At 38.7% G+C, this 25611-nt stretch overlaps 1 protein-coding gene across 1 annotated transcript in view; it reads left to right on the top strand.

Annotated features, from left to right (window-relative positions):
* The window catches only part of LOC130319336 (fucolectin-like), an 83411-nt gene that overhangs the window by 39760 nt on the left and 18040 nt on the right, over window positions 1-25611 (top strand). The window contains exons 2-3 of the mRNA XM_056552919.1: window positions 19875-19960; window positions 21619-21904. Of these exons, the coding sequence (XP_056408894.1) occupies window positions 19906-19960; window positions 21619-21904 (341 nt within the window). The 5' untranslated portion in view covers window positions 19875-19905. The remainder of the gene's footprint in view (window positions 1-19874; window positions 19961-21618; window positions 21905-25611) is intronic.

The raw sequence follows: 25611 nt of genomic DNA, 5'->3' as shown, positions 1-25611 counted from the left end.
ATTTTTTTATTTACACTGTTTTATTTTTTTTATGGGAAAAGGGGGGTGATTCAAACTTGTATTAGGGAAGGGGTTAAATGACCTTTATTAACACTTTTTTTTTAACTTTTTTTTGCAGTGTTATAGGTCCCATAGGGACCTATAACACTGCACACACTGATCTCTTATACTGATCATTGTTATCCCATAGGGACCTAAACAATGCACACACTGATCTCTTATACTGATCATTGTTATCCCATAGGGACCTATAACACTGCACACACTGATCTCTTATACTGATCATTGTTATTCCATAGGGACCTATAACACTGCACACACTGATCTCTTATACTGATCATTGTTATCCCATAGGGACCTATAACACTGCACACACTGATCTCTTATACTGATCATTGTTATCCCATAGGGACCTATAACACTGCACACACTGATCTCTTATACTGATCATTATTATCACATAGGAGACTATAACACTGCACACACTGATCTCTTATATTGATCATTATTATCCCATAGGAGACTATAACACAGCACACACTGATCTCTTATACAGATCATTATTATCCCATAGGGACCTATAACACTGCACACACTGATCATTGTTATCCCATAGGGACCTATAACACTGCACCCACTGATCTCTCATCCTGATCACTGGTGTGTATTAACACGCCTGTGATCAGTGTTATTGGCGCTTGACTGCTCCTGCCTGGATCTCAGGCACGGAGCAGTCATTCGTCGATCGGACACCGAGGAGGCAGGTAAGGGCCCTCCTGGTGTCCTGTAAGCTGTTCGGGACGCCACGATTTCGCCGCGGCGGTCCCGAACAGCCCGACTGACTAACCGGGATAGTTTCACTTTGACTTTAGAAGCGGCGGTCAGCTTTGACTGCCGCTTCTAAAGGGTTAATACAGCACATTGCCGCGATCGGCAATGTGTGATATTAGCCGTGGGTCCCGGCCGTTGATGAGCGCCGGGACCGACGCGATGTGATGCGGGGTCGCAGCGCGACCCCGCTTCATATTGCGGGAGCCGGCGCAGGGCGTAAATATAGCCGGCGCGGACCTTTTCTTCAGTAGCTTTTTCTTCACCTATAGCTACTGAAGAAAAGGCCCGCGGCCTTGAAACGCATCTAGCCCATTATCTGTACCTTATCCATAAGTGTATATCACTTTAAATAGACTGTATCTGCCATATTCCAATTGCAACGGCTGGATGCCCGCGATTCCGGGACCACTGCTGCACGTGCGCTGTTAGCACCTTATTCATACGTGCAATCCGCACCACCTGTTACCTGCATCCACTCACAGCCCCGGTCGGCAGAGTTACTCCTGGACATCATCCTCCCCAAGGCCGGACGCCTCCCGTGCCAGCCCAGGACACTCGGACCCCCGGAGATTCAGCCATTCACCCAGCATACCACCCAGGCGGGCATTGATATCCAGAGTGCCGGACTCAGCCGTGCCAGCCCGGACCTGAGGACTCCAAAGGAGGGTGAGTGGTGCTGTGCACCGAGACTCGACATCTTCATCGCTGACAGTGTTTGCCACATTGTCTGCATTACCTGTCCATGAATTTCCTATTGTAGCTATTGTGGCTACACTCACTACCATATATCGTTACTCCGGACACACCCAAACTAATTGGGACTTTTCATTCTGGACATTTCTTGTGGATTTTTCATTTATCCCTATGAATTATATGGACTGAGAACGTTTTCTCCTGATATATACAGCAGATATTTAATTAATGAATTTTCTTTGGTGCTACTTACCCATCAGATTTATCTCATTTTAATCCTACTATATTCTGTATTTTTTATTATATCTATTTTTTACCCAGTATATTCCATTCGCCTTTAGCAAGGGCCCTGCTAGGCGATTGGTCATATATATCCTTTTTATATAATAAAGACCATTTCTTGGATCCCATCTCCACTAGTCTTTTCCTTTTTCTCTCCCCGGTGCTTTTGAGGACTGGTTCACATAAATATTTTATATTTATAATTTCTACAGATTACATTAGGCCTTTTGGGTGAAGGCAACACCTTTAACCTCAAGCACATTATTTCTTTTATCCTAAGTGAGCTACACATATTTTACATTTCAGATTTGTAAATTACTTCTATTAAAAAATCTTAATCCTTCCAATAGTTATTAGCTTCTGAAGTTGAGTTGCTGTTTTCTGTCTAACTGCTTTCTGATGACTCACGTCCCGGGAGCTGTGCAGCCCCTATGGGGATATTCTCCCAGCATGCACAGCTCCCGGGACGTGACATCATCATTGAACAGTTAGACAGAAAACTTCAGAAGCTAATAACTATTGGAAGGATGAAGATTTTTTAATAGAAGTCATTTACAAATCTGTTTAGCTTTCCGGAGCCAGTTGATATATATATATATATATATATATATATATATATATATATATATATATATATATGTATATGTGTTTTTGCCTGGATAACCCCTTTAAATTCGTTGCTTCCTTTTCACAGGTGTCACATATTTCCTTTAGGACACAATTTCCCTTTTATATGATTAAACGTATTTTATCTTTGTATAACGCGATGTTTACTAATTATAATTCATCCATTTTGTTACATGTTTTTGCTAAATATTCATACAGGTATATTTGCCTCTATGCATCCACTATAGATATAGATTTATAGATTGTTGCACGTGGTAACAGCATGATCAAGATTATTCTTTGTCCATTACAAGTCAATTGGTCACATGGTGTGGCCGCCATATTGGATTGCGCAATATTCTACAAACCTCTTCCTTTCGGAAACCGTTTTTTTTGAACCATTCATTATTTGGCAGGCATGTTCATGGTCACCCCCTGTACAATGTTTGTTAAAGCTGATTAATTTGCATAATCATTATGGCTACTGCTAGCCAATCACTGCAAGCCAATAAGCCCCTGTACTTAAAGGGGTACTCCGCTGCTCAGCATTTGGAACAAACTGTTCCAAACGCTGGAGCCGGGAGCACCTGATGGGGCGTGACGTCATGAGGGGGCAGGGCTATGACGTCATGAGCTCCCACCGCCAGCTACAGCATTGAGAACAGTTTGTCCCAAATGCTGAGCAGCGGAGTACCTCTTTAAATATCTGTAATAAGCACATTGCTGACCAAAAACTTAGGTCACATGACCAGGCAGCCATCTTTGTTTTATGGCAAATTGATGTTCAATATTCAAACATTTGCTTCTTTGCAACTGCTAAAGCTACTGATGTATAAAATATTGTTCATGGTTAGACTGTAATGCAGACTTATGTATGTTTATTACTAGTCTATTAATCACATGGTGTGTCCGCCATATTGAATTGCAGAATATTAAAAAAAAAATCTTCTTCTCTTGAACCATTTGTTAGAATAATTATCAATTTGGCACAAATGTCTAGGCCTACCTCCTGTACGATGTATGTCTAAATATCGATTATTTGCAAACGTCACCAAACTCGGCGGCCATTTTTTATTTCATAGGTTTTTAATATTAAAAAAATCAAGGTCTATATTGAGATATTGAATCAGACATGGTTTTACAATATTGATTGATCACATTGTTTGGCAGCCATATTGAATTGCGCAATATTCTGCAAACAGTTTTCTCTGAAAATTCGGGTTGGAACAGCGTGAAAATTAATATACATGTTAGTGATCACTTTCTGTACCAGAATTGATCAGATGCTCTGGCAGCCATATTGAATTGCGCAATTTTCTGCATGTGTAGTTTTCTCTCGAAATACTGGTCAGATCAACATGAAAATAAGCACACATGGTCATGGTCACTTCCACCATTGGGAGGGGTGGGCAATCGTGTGCTACACACCAGCTCTGCAGCTTTGCCCCTCCCCCATGTGAATATACAGGGTACATTCACACAGGCGGGGGTTTACAGTGAGTTTTCTGCTGCAAGTTTGAGATGCATAAAATTTTCTGCCGCAGCTCAAACTCCCAAACTCTTCATATACACCCCCTTAAACAGTCCACCCCCCCCCCCAATAATAAACTTCTTGTACGGCACTGTTTCCAAAATGCAGCCTCCAACTGCTGAAAAACAACAACTCCCAGTATTGCCGTACAGCCACTGACTGTCAAGGCATGCTGGGAGTTTTGCAACAGCAGGAGACACCCTGTTTGGGAAACACTGCCATAGGGTATTTTGGTGGCGGAAGCAAATCCCTAATTCAGGCCTCAAATGCGCATGGCGCTCTCTCGCTTTGGAGCCCTGTCGTATTTCAAGGAAACAGTTTAGGGCCACATATGGGGTATTTCCGTCCTCAGGAGAAATTGAATTACAAATTTTTGGTGGCTTTTTCTCCTTTTACCCCTTATGAAAAGGAAAAGTTGGGGGCTACACCAGCCTGTTAGTGTAAAAAAATAAAAAAATTTACACCAACATGCTGGTGTTGCCCCATACTTTTAATTTTCACAAACAGTAAAAGGAAAAAAAGACCCCCAAAATTTGCAAAGCAATTTCTCCTGAGTACAGAAATACACCATATGTGGGCATAAAATGCTCTGCGGGTGAACAACAAGGCTCAGGAGTGAGAGCGCACTATGTACATTTGAGGCCTAAATTGGTGATTTGCACAGGGGTGGCTGATTTTACAGCGGTTCTGACATAAACGCAAAACAATGAATACCCAGATGTGACCCCATTTTGGAAACTACACCCCTCACGGAATAAAACAAGGGGTATAGTGAGCCTTAACACTCCACAGGTGTTTGACCAATTTTTGTTAAAGTTGGATGTGAAAAAAAAATGTTTTCACTAAAATGCTGTTGTTACCCTACATTTTTCATTTTCACAAGAGAAAATAGGGGAAAAAATGTTGTAACCCCATTTCTTCTGAGTATGGAAATACCCCATATGTGGATGTAAAGTGCTCTGCGGGCGAACTGCAATGCTCAGAAGAGAAGGAGCACCATTGGGCTTTTGGAGAGAGAATGTGTCCGAAATTGAAGGCCACATGTGTTTACAAAGCCCCCATAGTGCCAGAACAGTGGACCCCCCCCCCACATGTGACTCCATTTTGGAACAGTGGTCCGTGAAAATGAAAATGTAATTTTTCATTTGCACAGCCTGTTCAAAACATCTGTCGAATGCCAGTGGGGTGTAAATGCTCACTGCATTATGTTAGGGGTGTAGTTTCCAAAATGGGGTCACATGTGGGGGGGTTCCACTATTCTGGCAGCATGGAGACTTTGTAAACGCACTTCCGTTTCAACCAAATTCTCTCTCCAAAAGCTCAATGGCGCTCCTTCTCATCTGAGCATTGTAGTTCGCCCGCAGAGCACTTTACATCCACCTATCAGGTATTTCTATACTCAGAAGAAATGGGGTTACACATTTTGGGAGGCTTTTTTCTCCTATTACCCCTTGTGAAAATGAAAAATTTGGGGTAACACCAGCAATTTAGTGAAAAAAAATCACATTTTTCATTTTCACGTCCAACTTTAGCAGAAATTTGTCAAACACCTGTGAGGTGTTAAGGCTGTGGGGTGTTAAGTACCCCATTTTACGTTCCTTGAGGGGTGTAATTTCAAAAATAGTATGCCATGTGTTTTTTTTTTTTTTTTTGCTGTCCTGGCACCATAGGGGCTTCCAAAATTCCAAAATGGGACATGTCCCCCAAAAACCATTTCAGCAAAATTTGCTTTCCAAAAGCCAAATGTGACTCCTTCTCTTCTGAGCATTGTAGTGCGCCCGCAGTGCACTTGACGTCCACCCATGGGGTATTTCCATACTCAGAAGAGATGGGTTTACAAATTTTGGTGGGGCATTTTCTTCTGTTACCCCTTTTAAAAATGTTAAATTTGTGGGAAAACCATTATTTAGTGAAAAAAATAAATTTACACATCTAACTTTAACGAAAAGTCATCAAACACCTGTGGGGTGTTAAGGCTCACTGTAGACCTTGTTACATTCCTTGAGGGGTGTAGTTTTCAAAATAGTATGCCATGTTCTTTTTTTTTTTGCTGTACTGGCACCATAGGGGCTTCCTAAATGTGACATGCCTCCCAAAAACCATTTCAGAAAAACTCACTCTCCAAAATCCCATTGTTGCTCCTTCCCTTCTGAGCCCTCTAGTGCACCCACAGAGCATTGAATTGAACACTTCACCATTCTTCTCACTAAATATATTTCCTGCTATTGATGTGAAATATTCCCTGGATGTTGGTCACAACCAAAGTAATTCATTCACACAAAGAAACCAACACAAATAACATCAGAAATAAAGGCATGTGTAATAATGCGAGATGACACAAGAAAAAATACCACTATTTGGTGGGATTTTGGCCATTCTACTACACAAACAGTCCTTGATTCTTGAAGGTTCTGCGGGCCTCTTCTATGAATCATGATCTTCAGTTCTTTCCATAGATTCTCAATGGGATATAAGTCAGATGATCAGCTGGGCCATTCTAGCAGCTTTATTTACGTCCTGTGAAATCATTTGATAGTTTTCATGCCGGTGTGTTCAGGCTCATTGTCCTCCTGAAATGTCCGCCCCTGTATCATCTTTATCATCCTGAGGCAGCAGATTTTTATAACAATGTCTCTGTAAATTTTCCCATTCATCCTTCCTCCAATTATGTGAAGTTTGCCAGAACCATTTGGTGATAATGATATTCCCATCACCAAACTTCAAATTGAGTCTTGTGTGGTGCATACAGGCCATGGCGGTGTGGTGAGCTTTCATACAGGCCATGGTGGAGTCTTGTGTGGTGAGCGTGCATACAGGCCATGGCAGCGTGTGGTGTGTGTGCATATAGGCCATGGCCGTGTGTGGTGAGCGTGCATACAGGCTATCCTGTAGTCTTGTGTGGTGAGCGTGCATACAGGCCATGGTAGTGTGTGGTGAGTGTGCATACAAGCCACGGCAGTGTGTGGTGAGCGTGCATACAGGCCATGGTGGTGTGTGGTGAGCGTGCATACAGCCCAAGCAGGTCTGTGGTGAGTGTGCATATAGGCCATGGCAGTGTGTGGTGAGTGTGCATACAGGTCATGGTGGTTTGTGGTGAGCATGCATACAGGCCATGGTGGTGTGTGGTGAGCGTGCATACAGGCCATGGTGGTGTGGGGTGAGCGAGCATACAGACCATGGCCATGTGTGGTGAGCGTGCATACAGGCCATGGTGGTGTGTGGTGAGCGTGCATACAGGCCATGATGGTGTGTGGTGAGCATGCATACAGGTCATGGCAGTGTGTGGTGAGCATGCATACAGGCCATGGTGGTGTGTGGTGAGTGTGCATATAGGCCATGGTGGTTTGTGGTGAGCGTGCATACAGGCCATGGTGGTGTGTGGTGAGTGTGCATAGAGGCCATGGTGGTGTGTGGTGAGCATGCATACAGGCCATGGTGGTGAGCGTGCATACAGGTCTTGGCGGTGTGTGGTGAGCGTGCATACAGGCCATGGTGGTGTGTGGTGAGCGTGCATACAGGCCATGGTGGTGTGTGGTGAGCGTGCATACAGGTCATGGCAGTATGTGGTGAGCGTGCATACAGGTCATGGCGGTGTGTGGTGAGCGTGCATACAGGCCATGGTGGTGTGTGGTGAGGGTGCATACAGGCCATGGGGGTGTGTGGTGAGCGTGCATACAGGTCATGGCAGTGTGTGGTGAGCGTGCATACAGGCCATGGTGGTGTGTGGTGAGCGTGCATACAGGCCATGGTGGTGTGTGGTGAGCATGCATACAGGTCATGGCAGTGTATGGTGAGCGTGCATACAGGCCATGGTGGTGTGTGGTGAGGGTGCATACAGGCCATGGGGGTGTGTGGTGAGCGTGCATACAGGTCATGGCAGTGTGTGGTGAGCGTGCATACAGGCCATGGTGGTGTGTGGTGAGCGTGCATACAGGCTATGGCGATGTGTGGTGAGCATGCATACAGGTCATGGTGGTGTGTGGTGAGCGTGCATACAGGCCATGGCGGTGTGTGGTGAGTTTGCATACAGGCCATAGTGGTGTGTGGTGAGCGTGCATACAGGCCATGGCGGTGTGTGGTGAGCATGCATACAGGCCATGGCGGTATGTGGTGAGCATGCATACAGGTCATGGCGGTGTGTGGTAAGCATGCATACAGGTTATGGTGGTGTGTGGTGAGCGTGCATACAGGTCATGGCGGTGTGTGGTGAGCGTGCATACAGGTCATGGCGGTGTGTGGTGAGCGTGCATACAGGCCATGGTGGTGTGTGGTGAGCATGCATACAGGTCATGGCGGTGTGTGGTGAGCATGCATACAGGCCATGGTGGTGTGTGGTGAGCGTGCATACAGGCCATGGTGGTGTGTGGTGAGCATGCATACAGGTCATGGCGGTGTGTGGTGAGCATGCATACAGGTCATGGCGGTGTGTGGTGAGCGTGCATACAGGTCATGGCAGTGTGTGGTGAGCGTGCATACAGGTCATGGTGGTGTGTGGTGAGCGTGCATACAGGCCATGGTTGTGTGTGGTGAGCATGCATACAGGTCATGGCGGTGTGTGGTGAGCATGCATACAGGTCATGACGGTGTTTGGTGAACGTGCATACAGGTCATGGCGGTGTGTGGTGAGCGTGCATACAGGCTATGGCGGTGTGTGGTGAGCGTGCATACAGGCCATGGCGGTGTGTGGTGAGCGTGCATACAGGTCATGGTGGTGTGTGGTGAGCGTGCATACAGGTCATGGTGGTGTGTGGTGAGCGTGCATACAGGCCATGGTGGTGTGTGGTGAGCGTGCATACAGGTCATGGTGGTGTGTGGTGAGCGTGCATACAGGTCATGGTGGTGTGTGGTGAGCGTGCATACAGGTTATGGTGGTGTGTGGTGAGCGTGCATACAGGCCATGGTGGTGTGTGGTGAGCGTGCATACAGGTCATGGCGGAGTGTGGTGAGCGTGCATACAGGCCATGGTGGTGTGTGGTGAGCGTGCATACAGGTCATGGTGGTGTGTGGTGAGTGTGCATACAGGTCATGGTGGTGTGTGGTGAGCGTGCATACAGGTCATGGCAGTGTGTGGTGAGCGTGCATACAGTCATGGTGGTGTGTGGTGAGCGTGCATACAGGTCATGGCAGTGTGTGGTGAGCGTGCATACAGGTTATGGTGGTGTGTGGTGAGTGTGCATACAGGTCATGGCAGTGTGTGGTGAGCGTGCATACAGGTTATGGTGGTGTGTGGTGAGCGTGCATACTGGTCATGGCGGTGTGTGGTGAGCGTGCATACAGGTCATGGCAGTGTGTGGTGAGCGTGCATACAGTCATGGTGGTGTGTGGTGAGCGTGCATACAGGTCATGGCAGTGTGTGGTGAGCGTGCATACAGGTTATGGTGGTGTGTGGTGAGTGTGCATACAGGTCATGGCAGTGTGTGGTGAGCGTGCATACAGGCCATGGCAGTGTGTGGTGAGCGTGCATACAGGTCATGGCGGTGTGTGGTGAGCGTGCATACAGGTCATGGCGGTGTGTGGTGAGCGTGCATACAGGCCATGGCAGCACTTACTGTTTTCTCAGAGACATCTGCTGATTCAGGTCTTTTTGTAATCTCCACTATTGTCCTCGGCTCTTGGACGTCTCTTCTGATTATTCTTCTCTCTCCTCTGTTAGAAATCTTGGGAGGAGGTAAATTTATGGTGAAATAATCGTCTTAGAAATGCGCCTGTACCCAACGCCATTGTTATGTTTTACAACAATTAGGTGGTGAAGGTCTGGACACGGCTCTTTGCTTTTCCCCACCATGAGATGTGATTTGTGTGACTCGCGGCAATGAGACCTTTTTGGAGCCATCGGTTGGGACTGAACCGTCTGATATCAATTTGCTCTGACAAGGGATCAGAATGCTGATAGATTTCAGCTGTTGTCTTGGTTTTCCAAGCCTTTATGCGCCCCCTGTGTCCTTTTACCTCTACCAATTACTCTCTCTTTCTCCATCTCTTGACTTGTGTAGAAAGATCTGGTGCACTATTATAAGGAACAATTTGTGATTTTGTGTATATAATCCGTGGGGTTAATGGTGACTCCTATGTACACAGAGGATGACGCCAACAGACAATTAATAATTAATCTTTAACTGAATCCTCAAGAATTTCCAATCATCCGGCTCCTCCACATATAAAGGCGGGAGACTTCTCTTCTGGAGTTTATTCCAATCAGACGAGGAGATCAGGATACACAGGTGAGGGCACTGCGCACTTTATAATGTATTATGTAATGGCGTCCTGCTCCTATACATCCTCATAGACTTCTGGGCAGAGCCCCCATGATTCCTCTGTAATTCTGTAATGTCTGATTATTGTCTGTATATAGGAAAGGTAAAGTGCTGCACATGCAATATACATTGCCGCTATATAAATAAGATGATCAGTATAGCATAGAAAACAGGCAATATCTTACCCCCACCATCCGGTCCTCACCAAGGACAGTCCAATGTGGGCTCCGCACCCATATGAAAGTAACTTCATGCCACAGATGGATTATTTAGACACTATATAATACTGTTATCTGGGCACAATTATGGATGGCACTACTAGTTGGGCACTGGATAATGGTTATTAACCCCGGAACCATAAATATATTGCATAAAATGGACAGTATATTCTCTGCCCGGTTCAGGGTAGAGAGGAGGCTTGGCACATAAACAAAGGCACGTACGTGCACTCACCGCTCAGCGGAGACAGTTGAGTAATGGGGTCCGGTGACAGTGCTCTCTGCTGACACCTAATGCCCTTGAGCACTGTGGACAAGACAAAAAAGAAATTAAAAAAGAACAGAATTTTCTCAGTAGCATACAGCTGCTAAAAAGTACTGGAATGGGTAAAGATTTTTTTAATAGAAGTCATTTACAAATCTAAACGAATAAAGAAGCACTCACCGCTCAGCGGAGACAGTTGCGTAACGGGGTCCGGTTACGGGAAGCTGGATCTCAGCATTAGCGCAGGTGGAATGGCGCTCGGAGGCTACGCCAGCAGTTTTGCACGTAAGTGCGTGCTTCTTCCGGCCTCAGAGACCGGAAGAAGCACGCACTTGCGTGCAAAACTGCCGGCGTAGCCTCCGAGCGCCATTTCACTCGCGCCAATGCTGAGATCTATCTTCCCGTAAACAGACCCCGTTAAGCAACTGTCTCCGCTGAACGGTGAGTGCTTCTTTATTCGTTTAGATTTGTAAATGACCTCTATTAAAAAATGTTTATCCTTCCAGTACTTTTTAGCAGCTGTATGCTACAGAGAAAATTCTGTTCTTTTTTTTATTTCTTTTTTGTCTTGTCCACAGTACTCTCTGACAAGGGCATCAGGTGTCAGCAGAGAGCACTGTGGACTAGACAAAAAAGAAATTCAAGAAGAACAGAATTTCCTCTGTAGCATACAGCTACTAAAAAGTACTGGAAGGGTAAAGATTTTTTTAAAGAAGTAATTTACAAATCTGTTTAACTTTCTGGCACCAGTTCATAAAAAAAAAAAAAAAAATTGCCATATGTATGAAAAATAGCAGCTGGACAGTAATAAGATGTTCACAGATTGATCTCAATAAGTTAATTTAAATCTAGAGGCTGTAAAGTGCGCAATTTAAATATCCAAAAATTCTCTCGCTGTCTGAGAGTATTATACCGCTGCGGAATATCTTTGTCGATGTGTTCAATAGATGTTACTTTAAAATCTGAATAATTTCCGTCATTGTGTGTAGAATGTAGAAGCCTGGCGTGAAACACTGTGTAATTGATATTTGAGCATTATACTGTATAATACTGTTGGTTGAACTCTGCATAACACTATTATTTGAGCACTATATAACACTACTAATATATATAACACTATTATTTGAGCACCATATAACACTACTAATATATAACACTATTATTTGAGCACTATATAACACTACTAATATAATACACTATTATTTGAGCACTATATAACACTACTAATATATAACACTATTATTTGAGCACTATATAACACTACTAATATATATAACACTATTATTTGAGCACTATATAACACTACTAATATATAACACTATTATTTGAGCACTATATAACACTACTAATATATTACACTATTATTTGAGCACTATATAACACTACTAATATATAACACTATTATTTGAGCACTATATAACACTACTAATATATAACACTATTATTTGAGCACTATATAATACTACTAATATATAACACTATTATTTGAGCACTATATAATACTACTAATATATAACACTATTATTTGAGCACTATATAACACTACTAATATATAACACTATTATTTGAGCACTATATAATACTACTAATATATAACACTATTATTTGAGCACTATATAATACTACTAATATATAACACTATTATTTGAGCACTATATAACACTACTAATATATAACACTATTATTTGAGCACTATATAACACTACTAATATATTACACTATTATTTGAGCACTATATAACACTACTAATATATAACACTATTATTTGAGCACTATATAACACTACTAATATATAACACTATTATTTGAGCACTGTATAACACTACTAATATATAACACTGTTATTTGAGCACTATATAACACTACTAATATATAACACTATTATTTGAGCACCGTATAACACTACTAATATATAACACTATTAGTTGAGCATTATATAACACTACTAATATATATAACACTATTATTTGAGCACTATATAACACTACTAATATATAACACTATTATTTGAGCACTATATAACACTACTAATATATAACACTATTATTTGAGCACTATATAACACTACTAATATATAACACTATTATTTTAGCACTATATAACACTACTAATATATATAACACTATTATTTGAGCACTATATAACACTACTAATATAAACACTATTATATGAGCACTATATAACACAACTAATATATAACACTATTATTTGAGCACCGTATAACACTACTAATATATAGCACTATAAGTTGAGCACTGTATAACACTACTAATATATAACACTATTATTTGAGCACTATATAACACTACTAATATATAACACTATCATTTGAGCACTATATAACACTACTAATATATAACATTATTATTTGAGCACTATATAACACTACTAATATATAACACTATTATTTGAGCACCGTATAACACTACTAATATATAGCACTATTATTTGAGTACTGTATAAAACTACTAATATATAACACTGTTATTCGAGCACTGTATAAAACTACTAATAAATAACACTATTATTTGAGCACTATATAACACTACTAATATATAACAGTTATTTGAGCACTGTATAACACTACTAATATATAACACTATTAGTTGAGCACTATATAACACTACTAATATATAACATTGTTATTTGAGCACTGTAGAACACTACTAATATATAACACTATTAGTTGAGCATTATATAACACTACTAATATTTAACACTATTATTTGAGCACTGTATATCACTACTAATATATAACTGTTATTTGAGCACTATATAACACTACTAATATATAACACTGTTATTTGAGCACTATATAACAATACTAATATATAACACTATCATTTGAGCACTATATAACACAACTAATATATAACACTATTATTTGAGCACTATATAACACTGCAAATATATAGCACTATTAGTTGAGCACTGTATAACACTACTAATATATAACACTATTATTTGAGCACTATATAACACTACTAATATATAACACTATTATTTGAGCACTATATAACACTACTAATATATAAAACTATTATTTGAGCACCGTATAACACTACTAATATATAGCACTATTATTTGAGTACTGTATAACACTACTAATATATAACACTATTATTTGAGCACTATATAACACTACTAATATATAACACTATTATTTGAGCACCGTATAACACTACTAATATATAACACTATCATTTGAGCACTATATAACACTATTAATATATAACACTGTTATTTTAGCACTATATAATACTACTAATATATAACACTATTATTTGAGCACTATATAACACTACTAATATGTAACATTATTATTTGAGCACCGTATAAAACTACTAATATATAACACTATTAGTTGAGCCCTATATAACACTACTAATATATAACACTATTAGTTGAGCACTATATAACACTACTAATATATAACACTATTATTTGAGCACTGTATAACACTAGTAATATATAACACTATTATTTGAGCACTGTATAACACTACTAATATATAAAACTATTATTTGAGCACTGTATAACACTACTAATATATAACACTATTATTTAAGCACTATATAACACTACTAATATATAGCACTATTATTTGAGCATATATAACACTAATGATATATAACGCTATTATTTGAGCACTATATAACACTACTAATATATAACACTGTTATTTGAGCACTATATAACACTACTAATATATAACACTATTATTTGAGCAGCGTATAAAACTACTAATATATAACACTATTAGTTGAGCACTATATAACACTACTAATATATTACACTATTATTTGAGCACTGTATAACACTACTAATATATAACACTGTTATTTGAACACTGTATAACACTACTAATATATAACACTATTAGTTGAGCACTATATAACACTACTAATATATAACACTATTAGTTGAGCACTATATAACACTACTAATATATAACACTATTATTTGAGCACTATATAACACTACTAATATATAACACTATTATTTGAGCACCGTATAAAACTACTAATATATAACACTATTAGTTGAGCACTATATAACACTACTAATATATAACACTATTATTTGAGCACTGTATAACACTACTAATATATAACACTGTTATTTGAGCACTATATAACACTACTAATATATAACCCTATTATTTGAGCACCGTATAACACTACTAATATATAACACTATTAGTTGAGCACTATATAACACTACTAATATATAACACTATTAGTTGGGCATTATATAACACTACTAATATATATAACACTATTATTTGAGCACTATATAACACTACTAATATATAACACTATTATTTGAGCACTATATAACACTACTAATATATAACACTATTATTTGAGCACTATATAACACTACTAATATAATACACTATTATTTGAGCACTATATAACACTACTAATATATAACATTATTATTTGAGCACTATATAACACTACTAATATATAACACTATTATTTGAGCACTATATAACACTACTAATATATAACACTATTAGTTGAGCACTATATAACACTACTAATATATAACACTATTAGTTGAGCACTATATAACACTACTAATATATAACACTATTATTTTAGCACTATATAACACTACTAATATATATAACACTATTATTTGAGCACTATATAACACTACTAATATAAACACTATTATATGAGCACTATATAACACAACTAATATATAACACTATTATTTGAGCACCGTATAACACTACTAATATATAGCACTATTAGTTGAGCACTGTATAACACTACTAATATAATACACTATTATTTGAGCACCATATAACACTACTAATATATAACACTATTATTTGAGCACTATATAACACTACTAATATATAACACTATTATTTGAGCATTATATAACACTACTAATATATAACACTATTATTTGAGCACTATATAACACTACTAATATATAACACTATTATTTGAGCACCGTATAAAACTACTAATATATAACACTATTATTTGAGCACTATATAACACTACTAATATATAACACTATTATTTGATCACCGTATAAAACTACTAATATATAACCCTGTTATTTGAGCACTATATAACACTACTAATATATAACACTGTTATTTGAGCACTATATAACACTATTAATATATAACACTATTATTTGAGCACTATATAACACTGATAATATATAACACTATTATTTGAGCACTATATAACACTACTAATATATAACACTATTATTTGAGCACTATATAACACTGATAATATATAACACTATTATTTGAGCACTATATAACACCACTAATATATAACACTATTATTTGAGCACCGTATAACACTACTAATATATAACACTATTAGTTGAGCACTATATAACACTACTAATATATAACACTATTATTTGAGCACTATATAACACTACTAATATATAACACTATTATTTGAGCACCGTATAAAACTACTAATATATAACACTATTATTTGAGCACTATATAACACTACTAATATATAACACTATTATTTGAGCACCGTATAAAACTACTAATAAATAACACTATTATTTGAGCACTATATAACACTACTAAAATATAACACTGTTATTTGAGCACTATATAACACTACTAATATATAACACTATTAGTTGAGCACTATATAACACTACTAATATATAACACTATTAGTTGAGCACTATATAACACTACTAATATATAACACTGTTATTTGAGCACTGTATAACACTACTAATATATAACACTATTAGTTGAGCACTATATAACACTACTAATATATAACATTGTTATTTTAGCACTGTAGAACACTACTAATATATAACACTATTAGTTGAGCACTATATAACACTACTAATATTTAACACTATTATTTGAGCACCGTATAAAACTACTAATATATAACTGTTATTTGAGCACTATATAACACTACTAATATATAACACTGTTATTTGAGCACTATATAACACTACTAATATATAACACTGTTATTTGAGCACTATATAACAATACTAATATATAACACTATCATTTGAGCACTATATAACACAACTAATATATAACACTATTATTTGAGCACTATATAACACTACAAATATATAGCACTATTAGTTGAGCACTGTATAACACTACTAATATATAACACTATTATTTGAGCACTATTTAACACTACTAATATATAACACTATTATTTGAGCACTATATAACACTACTAATATATAACACTATTATTTGAGCACCGTATAACACTACTAATATATAGCACTATTATTTGAGTACTGTATAACACTATTAATATATAACACTATTATTTGAGCACCGTATAACACTACTAATATATAACACTATTATTTGAGCACTATATAACACTACTAATATATAACACTATCATTTGAGCACTATATAACACTACTAATATATAACACTATTATTTGAGCACTATATAACACTACTAATATATAACACTATTATTTGAGCACCGTATAACACTACTAATATATAACACTATCATTTGAGCACTATATAACACTATTAATATATAACACTATTATTTTAGCACTATATAACACTACTAATATGTAACATTATTATTTGAGCACCGTATAAAACTACTAATATATAACACTATTAGTTGAGCACTATATAACACTACTAATATATTACACTATTATTTGAGCACTATATAACACTACTAATATATAGCACTATTAGTTGAGCACTGTATAACACTACTAATATATAACACTATTATTTGAGCACTATATAACACTACTAATATATAACACTATTAGTTGAGCACTATATAACACTACTAATATATAACACTATTATTTGAGCACTGTATAACACTAGTAATATATAACACTATTATTTGAGCACTGTATAACACTACTAATATATAAAACTATTATTTGAGCACTATATAACACTACTAATATATAACACTATTATTTAAGCACTATATAACACTACTAATATATAGCACTATTATTTGAGCACTATATAACACTAATGATATATAACACTATTATTTGAGTACTATATAACACTACTAATATATTAAACTATTATTTGAGCACTGTATAACACTACTAATATATAACACTGTTATTTGAGCACTATATAACACTACTAATATATAACACTATTGTTTGAGCACCGTATAAAACTACTAATATATAACACTATTAGTTGAGCACTATATAACACTACTAATATATAACACTATTATTTGAGCACTATATAACACTACTAATATATTACACTATTATTTGAGCACTATATAACACTACTAATATATAACACTATTATTTGAGCATTATATAACACTACTAATATATAACACTATTATTTGAGCACTATATAACACTACTAATAATTAACACTGTTATTTGAGCACTGTATAACACTACTAATATATAACACTATTATTTGATCACTGTATAACACTACTAATATATAACACTGTTATTTGAGCACTATATAACACTACTAATATATAACACTATTATTTGAGCACCGTATAAAACTACTAATATATAACACTATTAGTTGAGCACTATATAACACTACTAATATATAACACTATTATTTGAGCACTATATAACACTACTAATATATAACACTATTATTTGAGCACTATATAACACTACTAATATATAACACTATTATTTGAGCACTATATAATACTACTAATATATAACACTATTATTTGAGCACTATATAACACTACTAATATATAACACTATTATTTGAGCACTATATAACACAACTAATATATAACACTATTATTTGAGCACTATATAACACTACTAATATATAACACTGTTATTTGAGCACTGTATAACACTACTAATATATAACACTATTATTTGAGCACTATATAAGACTATTAGTTGAACACTATATAACACTACTAATGTACAGTTTAACCCTATAAGTTAAGCACGGTATAACACTGCTAATATATAACACTATTATTTGAGCTCTATATAACACTATTATTTGAACACTATATAACACTACTAATATATAACCCTATTAGTTGAGCACTATATAACACTATTAGTTGTACACTACATAACACTTCTAATGTACAGTATAACACTATTATATGAGCACTGTGTAACACAACTAATATATAACACTATTATTTGAGCACTATATAACACTACTAATATATAACCCTATTAGTTGAGCACTATATAACACTATTATTTGAACACTATATAACACTACTAATATATAACCCTATTAGTTGAGCACTATATAGCACTATTAGTTGAGCACTATATAGCACTATTAGTTGAGCACTATATAGCACTATTAGTTGAGCACTATATAAGACTATTAGTTGAGCACTGTATAACACTATTAGTTGAACACTTTATAACACTACTAATGTACAGTAAAACCCTATTAGTTGAGCACGGTATAACACTGCTAATATATAACACTATCAGGTGAGCACTATATAACACTATTAGGTGAGCACTATATAACACTATTAGTTGAACACTATATAACACTGCTAATATATAACCCTATTATTTGAGCACTATATAACACTATTAGTTGAACACTATATAACACTACTAATGTACAGTATAACCTATTAGTTGAGCACGGTATAACACTGCTAATATATAACACTATTAAGTGAGCACTATATATCTCTATTAATATATAACACTATTAGTTGAGCACTGTATAACACTACTAATATATAACAGTATTAGTTGAGCACTATATAACACTAATAATATATAACACTATTAGTTGAGCACTATATAACACTAATAATATATAACACTAGTAGTTGAGCACTATATAACACTACTAATATATAACACTATTGTTTGAGCACTATATAACACTACTAATATATAACACTATTAGTTGAGCACTATATAACACTACTAATATATACCACTATTAATTGAGCATTGTATAACACTATTAATATATAACACTATTATTTGAGCGAGCACTATATAACACTACTAATATATAACACTATTAGTTGAGCACTATATAACACTACTAATATATAACACTATTAGTTGAGCACTATATAACACTACTAATATATAACACTATTAGTTGAGCACTATATAACACTACTAATATATAACACTATTATTTGAGCACTATATAACACTATTAACATATACGCCATTAGTTGTGCTTGTTTTCAGGGCTTACCAGGGATCATGATCTTCCTCACCTTCTCTCTGTTGCTGATCCTGGTGACCAGCGATGCTGAGCGTGAGTCTAATAGAAAAAAATATTATATTTATTGCTGATAGATGGAATTGGTATCTGTGTGACCCGTCTTTGTATCCTGCAGCATTAACATTACACTTCACAGCCCCATAACATTACCTCACCCCATTATATTATACATTGGGCATCCAGACCACCATGATGACTTCTTCCGGTTATGATTCATCTCTGTAGATCTATCAAACAAGCAGCTTAGGCTTTTCCAGCACCATAATAATCTACTTACCAACCAATGTGCCCCAAATGGTAATAATAGCAACTGCACAGTAGGATGCATAATAGGGTAGTACAAAGTCAGATAGGTATGTGGGTTGATGAGGTAGGTACATCTCCCTGATGAGCTAGGTCACCCTATTAAATAGTTAGGTCCTTTTCATTAGCTAGATAGGTATCCTCAGTTGCTAGGTATGTACCCTGGCAGTTAAGTAGGTTCCATTGGATAGGTACTTCCCTCTCTTATGTTGGAGGTTATGTTCCACCGGTAGATAAATAGGCCCACCATTCGATAAGAGGGTACAGTAGCTTCCCTTAGTAAGTAGAAAGGTCTTACCTGAAGATCAGTGCCCTTGGGGATAGATAGGTCCCAATTAGGTAGGTAAGTCCCCCTGTGGGAAGATAGGTAGGTTGGTTCCTCCAGTAGGTGGATATGTACCTTCTGTAGGTAAATAGGTCCTCCATTAATGAGGAGGTCTCCCTCATAGGTAAATAGGTCCTCCATTATTGAGGAGGTGTCCCTCGTAGGTAAATAGGTCCCCACTTTAGGTAGATAAATTCCGTCAGTATGTAGATAGGCTCCTACAGTAGGTATATATGCCCTAAATTAGGTAGGTAGTCCTCCATTAGGTAGTAGGTTACCCTAGTAGGTAGATATGTGCCTCCCTTTAGCCCATTAGGTATACAGGTTCCCCCAAGGGTAGGTAAGTAGGAAGGCTTTCATATTGCTTTATCCAAAGAGTATATAGGTCCCACAATTGGTACATACTGTAGGTCCTTCAAGTAGATAGATTGGCACCCCTAGTAGTTAGATAAGTACCCCCAGTAAGTAAATAGTTCTCTTTTCATTAGGTAGATCAATACTCCCTGGTAGGTAGATAGGTCTTACAGTAGGTAGATAACCCCCCCCCCCCACACACACACACACACAAACACACAGACATCAACATAAAAAGAAGAAACTTAAAGGGGTACTCCACTGCTCAGCGTTTGGAACAAAATGTTCCGAATGCTTAGAGCCGGCGCTGGGAGCTCGTGACGTCATAGCCCGCCTCTTATGACCTCACGCCCCGCCCCCTCAATGCTAGTCTATTGGAGGGGGCGTGACGGCTGTCACACCCCCTCCAATAGACTTGCATTGAGGGGGCGGGGCGTAACATCATAAGAGGCAGGGCTATGACATCATGAGCTCCCGGGGCCGGCTCTAAGCATTTGGAACATTTTGTTCCAAACGTTGAGCAGCGGAGTACCCCTTTAAATGAGGATGGGCCACAGCTTTTTGTATCAATGTAGCTTCATCTGGTAAAACATTGTCCCCCGACACCATCTAGATCAGTCCATGCGGGACACAATGATGGAGATACAGGATTACACATGAGATTAGGGGATTATGTTTCATTACTTGTTTTTCTTCTCCCTTATTTTAGCTCAAAATGTTGCACTTCGTGGTCGTGCAACACACTCTACAAATGTGGGCAGCCCTAGTGCCGCCATCAATGCCATCGATGGAAATACGGATCCTCTCTGGGCCCGTGGAACGTGTTTTTCTTCCCAATCTGAGCTTTCACCCTGGTGGAGAGTGGATTTATTGAAAACGCATAAAATATCACATATAACCATCACCAACCGAGGGGACTGCTGCGCCGATTACATCAATGGGGTCGAAATTCTCATTGGAGACTCCCTGGCCAATAACGGGAATAACAACCCAAGGTAAATATTCCATGAGAGTAAGTTGGTGGCTTTTCAGAATAGCCGTCACTGTGTGTGACATGCTAATAATAACATATCTATTAATATATATTACATTTTATGGCATTTTTCACCAGTTTTTCCCTCTGCAGGCTCCAGTCTTCCCTGACATAGTAGTTGTAGACTATCTGCTGTGATTTCTTCATACACTGCACACACAGAAGAGAGGATTCTGCTTTCCTATATCTCTATAGTATTTGCAGAAGAGGACATCCTGCTCCTCTATATCTGGACAGCACATCCTCAGAAACAGTAGTAGTATGGAGGACATTATAGAGCAGTACTAAGCAGTGCAAGCTGAATATTACAGGTATGAGGGAGTTATTTGGGTGTGAGGGGGACACAGAAAGACACATACCTGCTATATTAATGGGGGAATCTACTTTTGTGATGTACCATCACCAGATCTCCTAGGCAGGCACAGTCTGGGCTGGTCCTCTTATGGAATCCCTCACATGGCAGAGCGACACAAGAAATATTTCCCCATGCTTCTCTGGTCTGATCATATGGCTTATAAGACAGTAGTTTTTCTGCAGGATTTCTGGCAGCCATCTTCCCTGTCTACAGAAGTTACAATTATAAATAAGCTCTGGTGAGGTTCAAGGGTTTTTATTTTATTTAGATGACATCTATTGTTATGTGGAGGAAATTAAATCACTTAGCTGGACAATATTAATTTTTCTTAACCACTTAAAGGGGTATTCCTGGAATTTGTTTTATTTGAATATGCTACAGAGGCTGTAAAGTTAGTGTCGTTCATAATATAATGTCTGTACCTATGTGTGACGGTTTTCCCACAATTCTTCTGTGATTTTCACCCCAATATTTATTTTAAACAGCATACAAAATGACTGTTGTCTCAGATTTTTCCTAGGTTGCAATGCGGCTGAGACCTGACTCACTAGTCAGCTGATGGTCTTTTGAATGGATGCAGCTCATGTATGTTTCAATGGGTGGGGTGGCTCATGTGTGGGAGGGAGGAAAATGGAGTTATGGGATTTGTAGGCAAAAGAAGAAAACTCAAACAGGAAATATCAGTTCACAAAAAGATAGCCACAGTGTTGTGGTAATCTCACAACATAGCCATTTAGCCCCAAGACAAGTGCAGATCCTTCCTAAGCATGTCCATTACTGTCTGCCAGGTGCGTACTAAAATCACCTTATGGTGGATAACCCCTTTAAGGACCAAGGGTGTACCTGTACGCCCATGGGAATTCCGGTCCCTGCGGCTCGCCGGGCGGGGACCGGACCAGGAATCCTGCTGAAATCATTCAGCAGGCACCCCATGCAAACCCCTGGGGGGCTTGTGAGACCCCCCCATGTCGGCGATATCAGCAAATTAATGAGCAATTCAGATTGGCGATTTGTGGCAATTCCCGGTCAATCGGGTCACCAGGGACCAGGTGACCCGGAAATAAAGGGTGATTGGTGCTGTCCGAGTCGGCACCAATCACGCTTTCCCAGCAGGAGTGGTGGCACCACTAGGAGTGGTGGCCACCTCACGATTGGCGTGATTAGTCGGCCGGACCGTCCGACCAATCGCCTGTCTTGCTGGTCGACATCAGCGGGTGATCGGTGGTGGAGGGAGGGGGTGATCGGCGGTGGGTGGTGTGGGGAGGCTCACCCGGGGTCCGGTGTGGCGGCGGTCCCGAGTCTCTTGAGGCGGTGGTCCCGGCGGCCTGTGGCACAGGGATCCAACAGCAGGAGGTAAGCGCTGTTTGCCTCCTGCTGTTGCTTAGCAACAACTCCCAGAATACACAGCCAAAGGGCATGCTGGGAGTTGTAGTTTTGCAGCAGCTGGAGGCACAACTGCAACTCCCAGCATGCCCTTTGGCTGTCTGGTCATGCTGGGAGTTGTAGTTATATAGTTATGAAAAAGTGTGCCTCCAGATGTTGCATAACTACAACTCCCACCATGCACGGACAGCTAAAGGGCATGCTGGGAGTTATAGTAGTGTGCCTCCAGCTGCTGCATAAGTCCCAGCATGCCCTTTGGCTGTCAGTGCATGCTGAGAGTTGTAGTTTTTGCAACAGCTGAAGGCACACTGGTTGCGAAACACTGAGAGTTTGCTACCTAACTCAGTGTTTCGCAACCAGTGTGCCTCCAGCTTTTGCAACTCCCAGCATGCACTGATAGACCATACATGCTGGGAGTTGTAGTTTTACAACAGCTGGGTTTCACAACCAGTGTTCCTCCAGCTGTTGCATAACTACAACCCCCAGTATGCACGGACAACAAAAGGTTATGCTGGGAGTTGTAGTTTTGCAACAGCTGGAGGTTTCTCCCCCCCCCCCCCAAGGTGGGGGTTTGCAGCGATTTCCAGCTGCAGCTCAAACTCCCAGCAGAAAACTCGCTGTGAACCCCCACCCGTGTGAATGTACCCTAAAAACACTACACTACACTACACAAAATAAAAAGTAAAGCACTACATATACATATACCCCTACACAGTCCCCCCCCCCCCCCCCCCAATAAAAATGAAAACATCTGGTACGGCACTGTTTCCAAAACGGAGCCTCCAGCTGTTGCAAAATAACAACTCCCAGCATTGCCGGACAGCCATTGACTGTCCAGGCATGCTGGGAGATTTGTAACAGCTGGAGGCACCCTGTTTGGGAAACACTGCTGTGGGGTAGTTTTGGTATCGGAGGCAAGTGTAATTCTTCCATCCAGGTCCATCCCTATGCAAATCCCTAATTTAGGCTTCAAATGCGCAAGGCACTCTCTCACTTCGAAGCCCTGTCGTATTTCAAGGCAACAGTTTAGGGCCACATATGGGGTATTTCCATATTCGGGAGAAATTGCCTAACAAATTGTTTTTGGGGGGGCTTTTTCCTCCTTTTACCCCTTAAGAAAAAGTAAATTTGGGGTCTACTCCAGTATGTTATTGTAAAAATATTTATTTTTTTACACTAACATGCTGGTGTTGCCCCATACTTTTCATTTTCACAAGAGGTAAAAGGCAAAAAATACCCCCAAAATTTGTTCGAAAATACCCCATATGTGGACGTAAAATGCTCTGCGGGCAAACAACAAGGCTCGGGAGTAAGAGCGCCATGTACATTTGAGGTGATTTGCACAGGGGTGGCTGATCGTTACAGCGGTTCTGACAAATGAAAAAAAAAAAACACATGTGACCCTATTTTGGAAATTACACCCCTCACGGAAAGTAACAAGGGGTATAGTGAGTTTTAACACCTCACAGTTGTTTGAAGAATTTTCGTTAAAGTTGAATGTGAAAATTAAAAATTTGTATTTTTTCACTAAAATGCTGGTGTTATCCCAAATTTTTAATTTTCACAAGGGGTAATAGGAGACAAAGCCCCTCAAAACTTTTAACCCCATTTTTTCTGAGCATATAAATACCCCATATGTGGATGTAAAGTGCTTTGCGGGTGCACTACAATGCTTAGAAGAGAAGGAGCGCCATTGGGCTTTTGGAGAGAGAATGTGTCTGGAATTGAAGGCCATGGGGGTTTACAAAGCCCCCCGTGGTGCCAGAAAAGTGGACCCCCCCCCCACATTTTGGAAACTACAACCCCCACAGAATCTAACAAGGGGTTCAGCGAGCATTTACACCTCACTGGTGTCTGACAGATTTTTTTAAACAGTGGTCCATGAAAATGAAAAATTACATTTTTCATTTGCTCAGTCCACTGTTCCAAAG

The sequence above is a fragment of the Hyla sarda genome, unplaced genomic scaffold (genome assembly GCF_029499605.1).
Source record: "Hyla sarda isolate aHylSar1 unplaced genomic scaffold, aHylSar1.hap1 scaffold_211, whole genome shotgun sequence".
In the NCBI taxonomy this organism is placed as follows: Eukaryota; Metazoa; Chordata; class Amphibia; order Anura; family Hylidae; genus Hyla; species Hyla sarda.
This window is presented reverse-complemented; position numbering and strand designations above follow the sequence as displayed.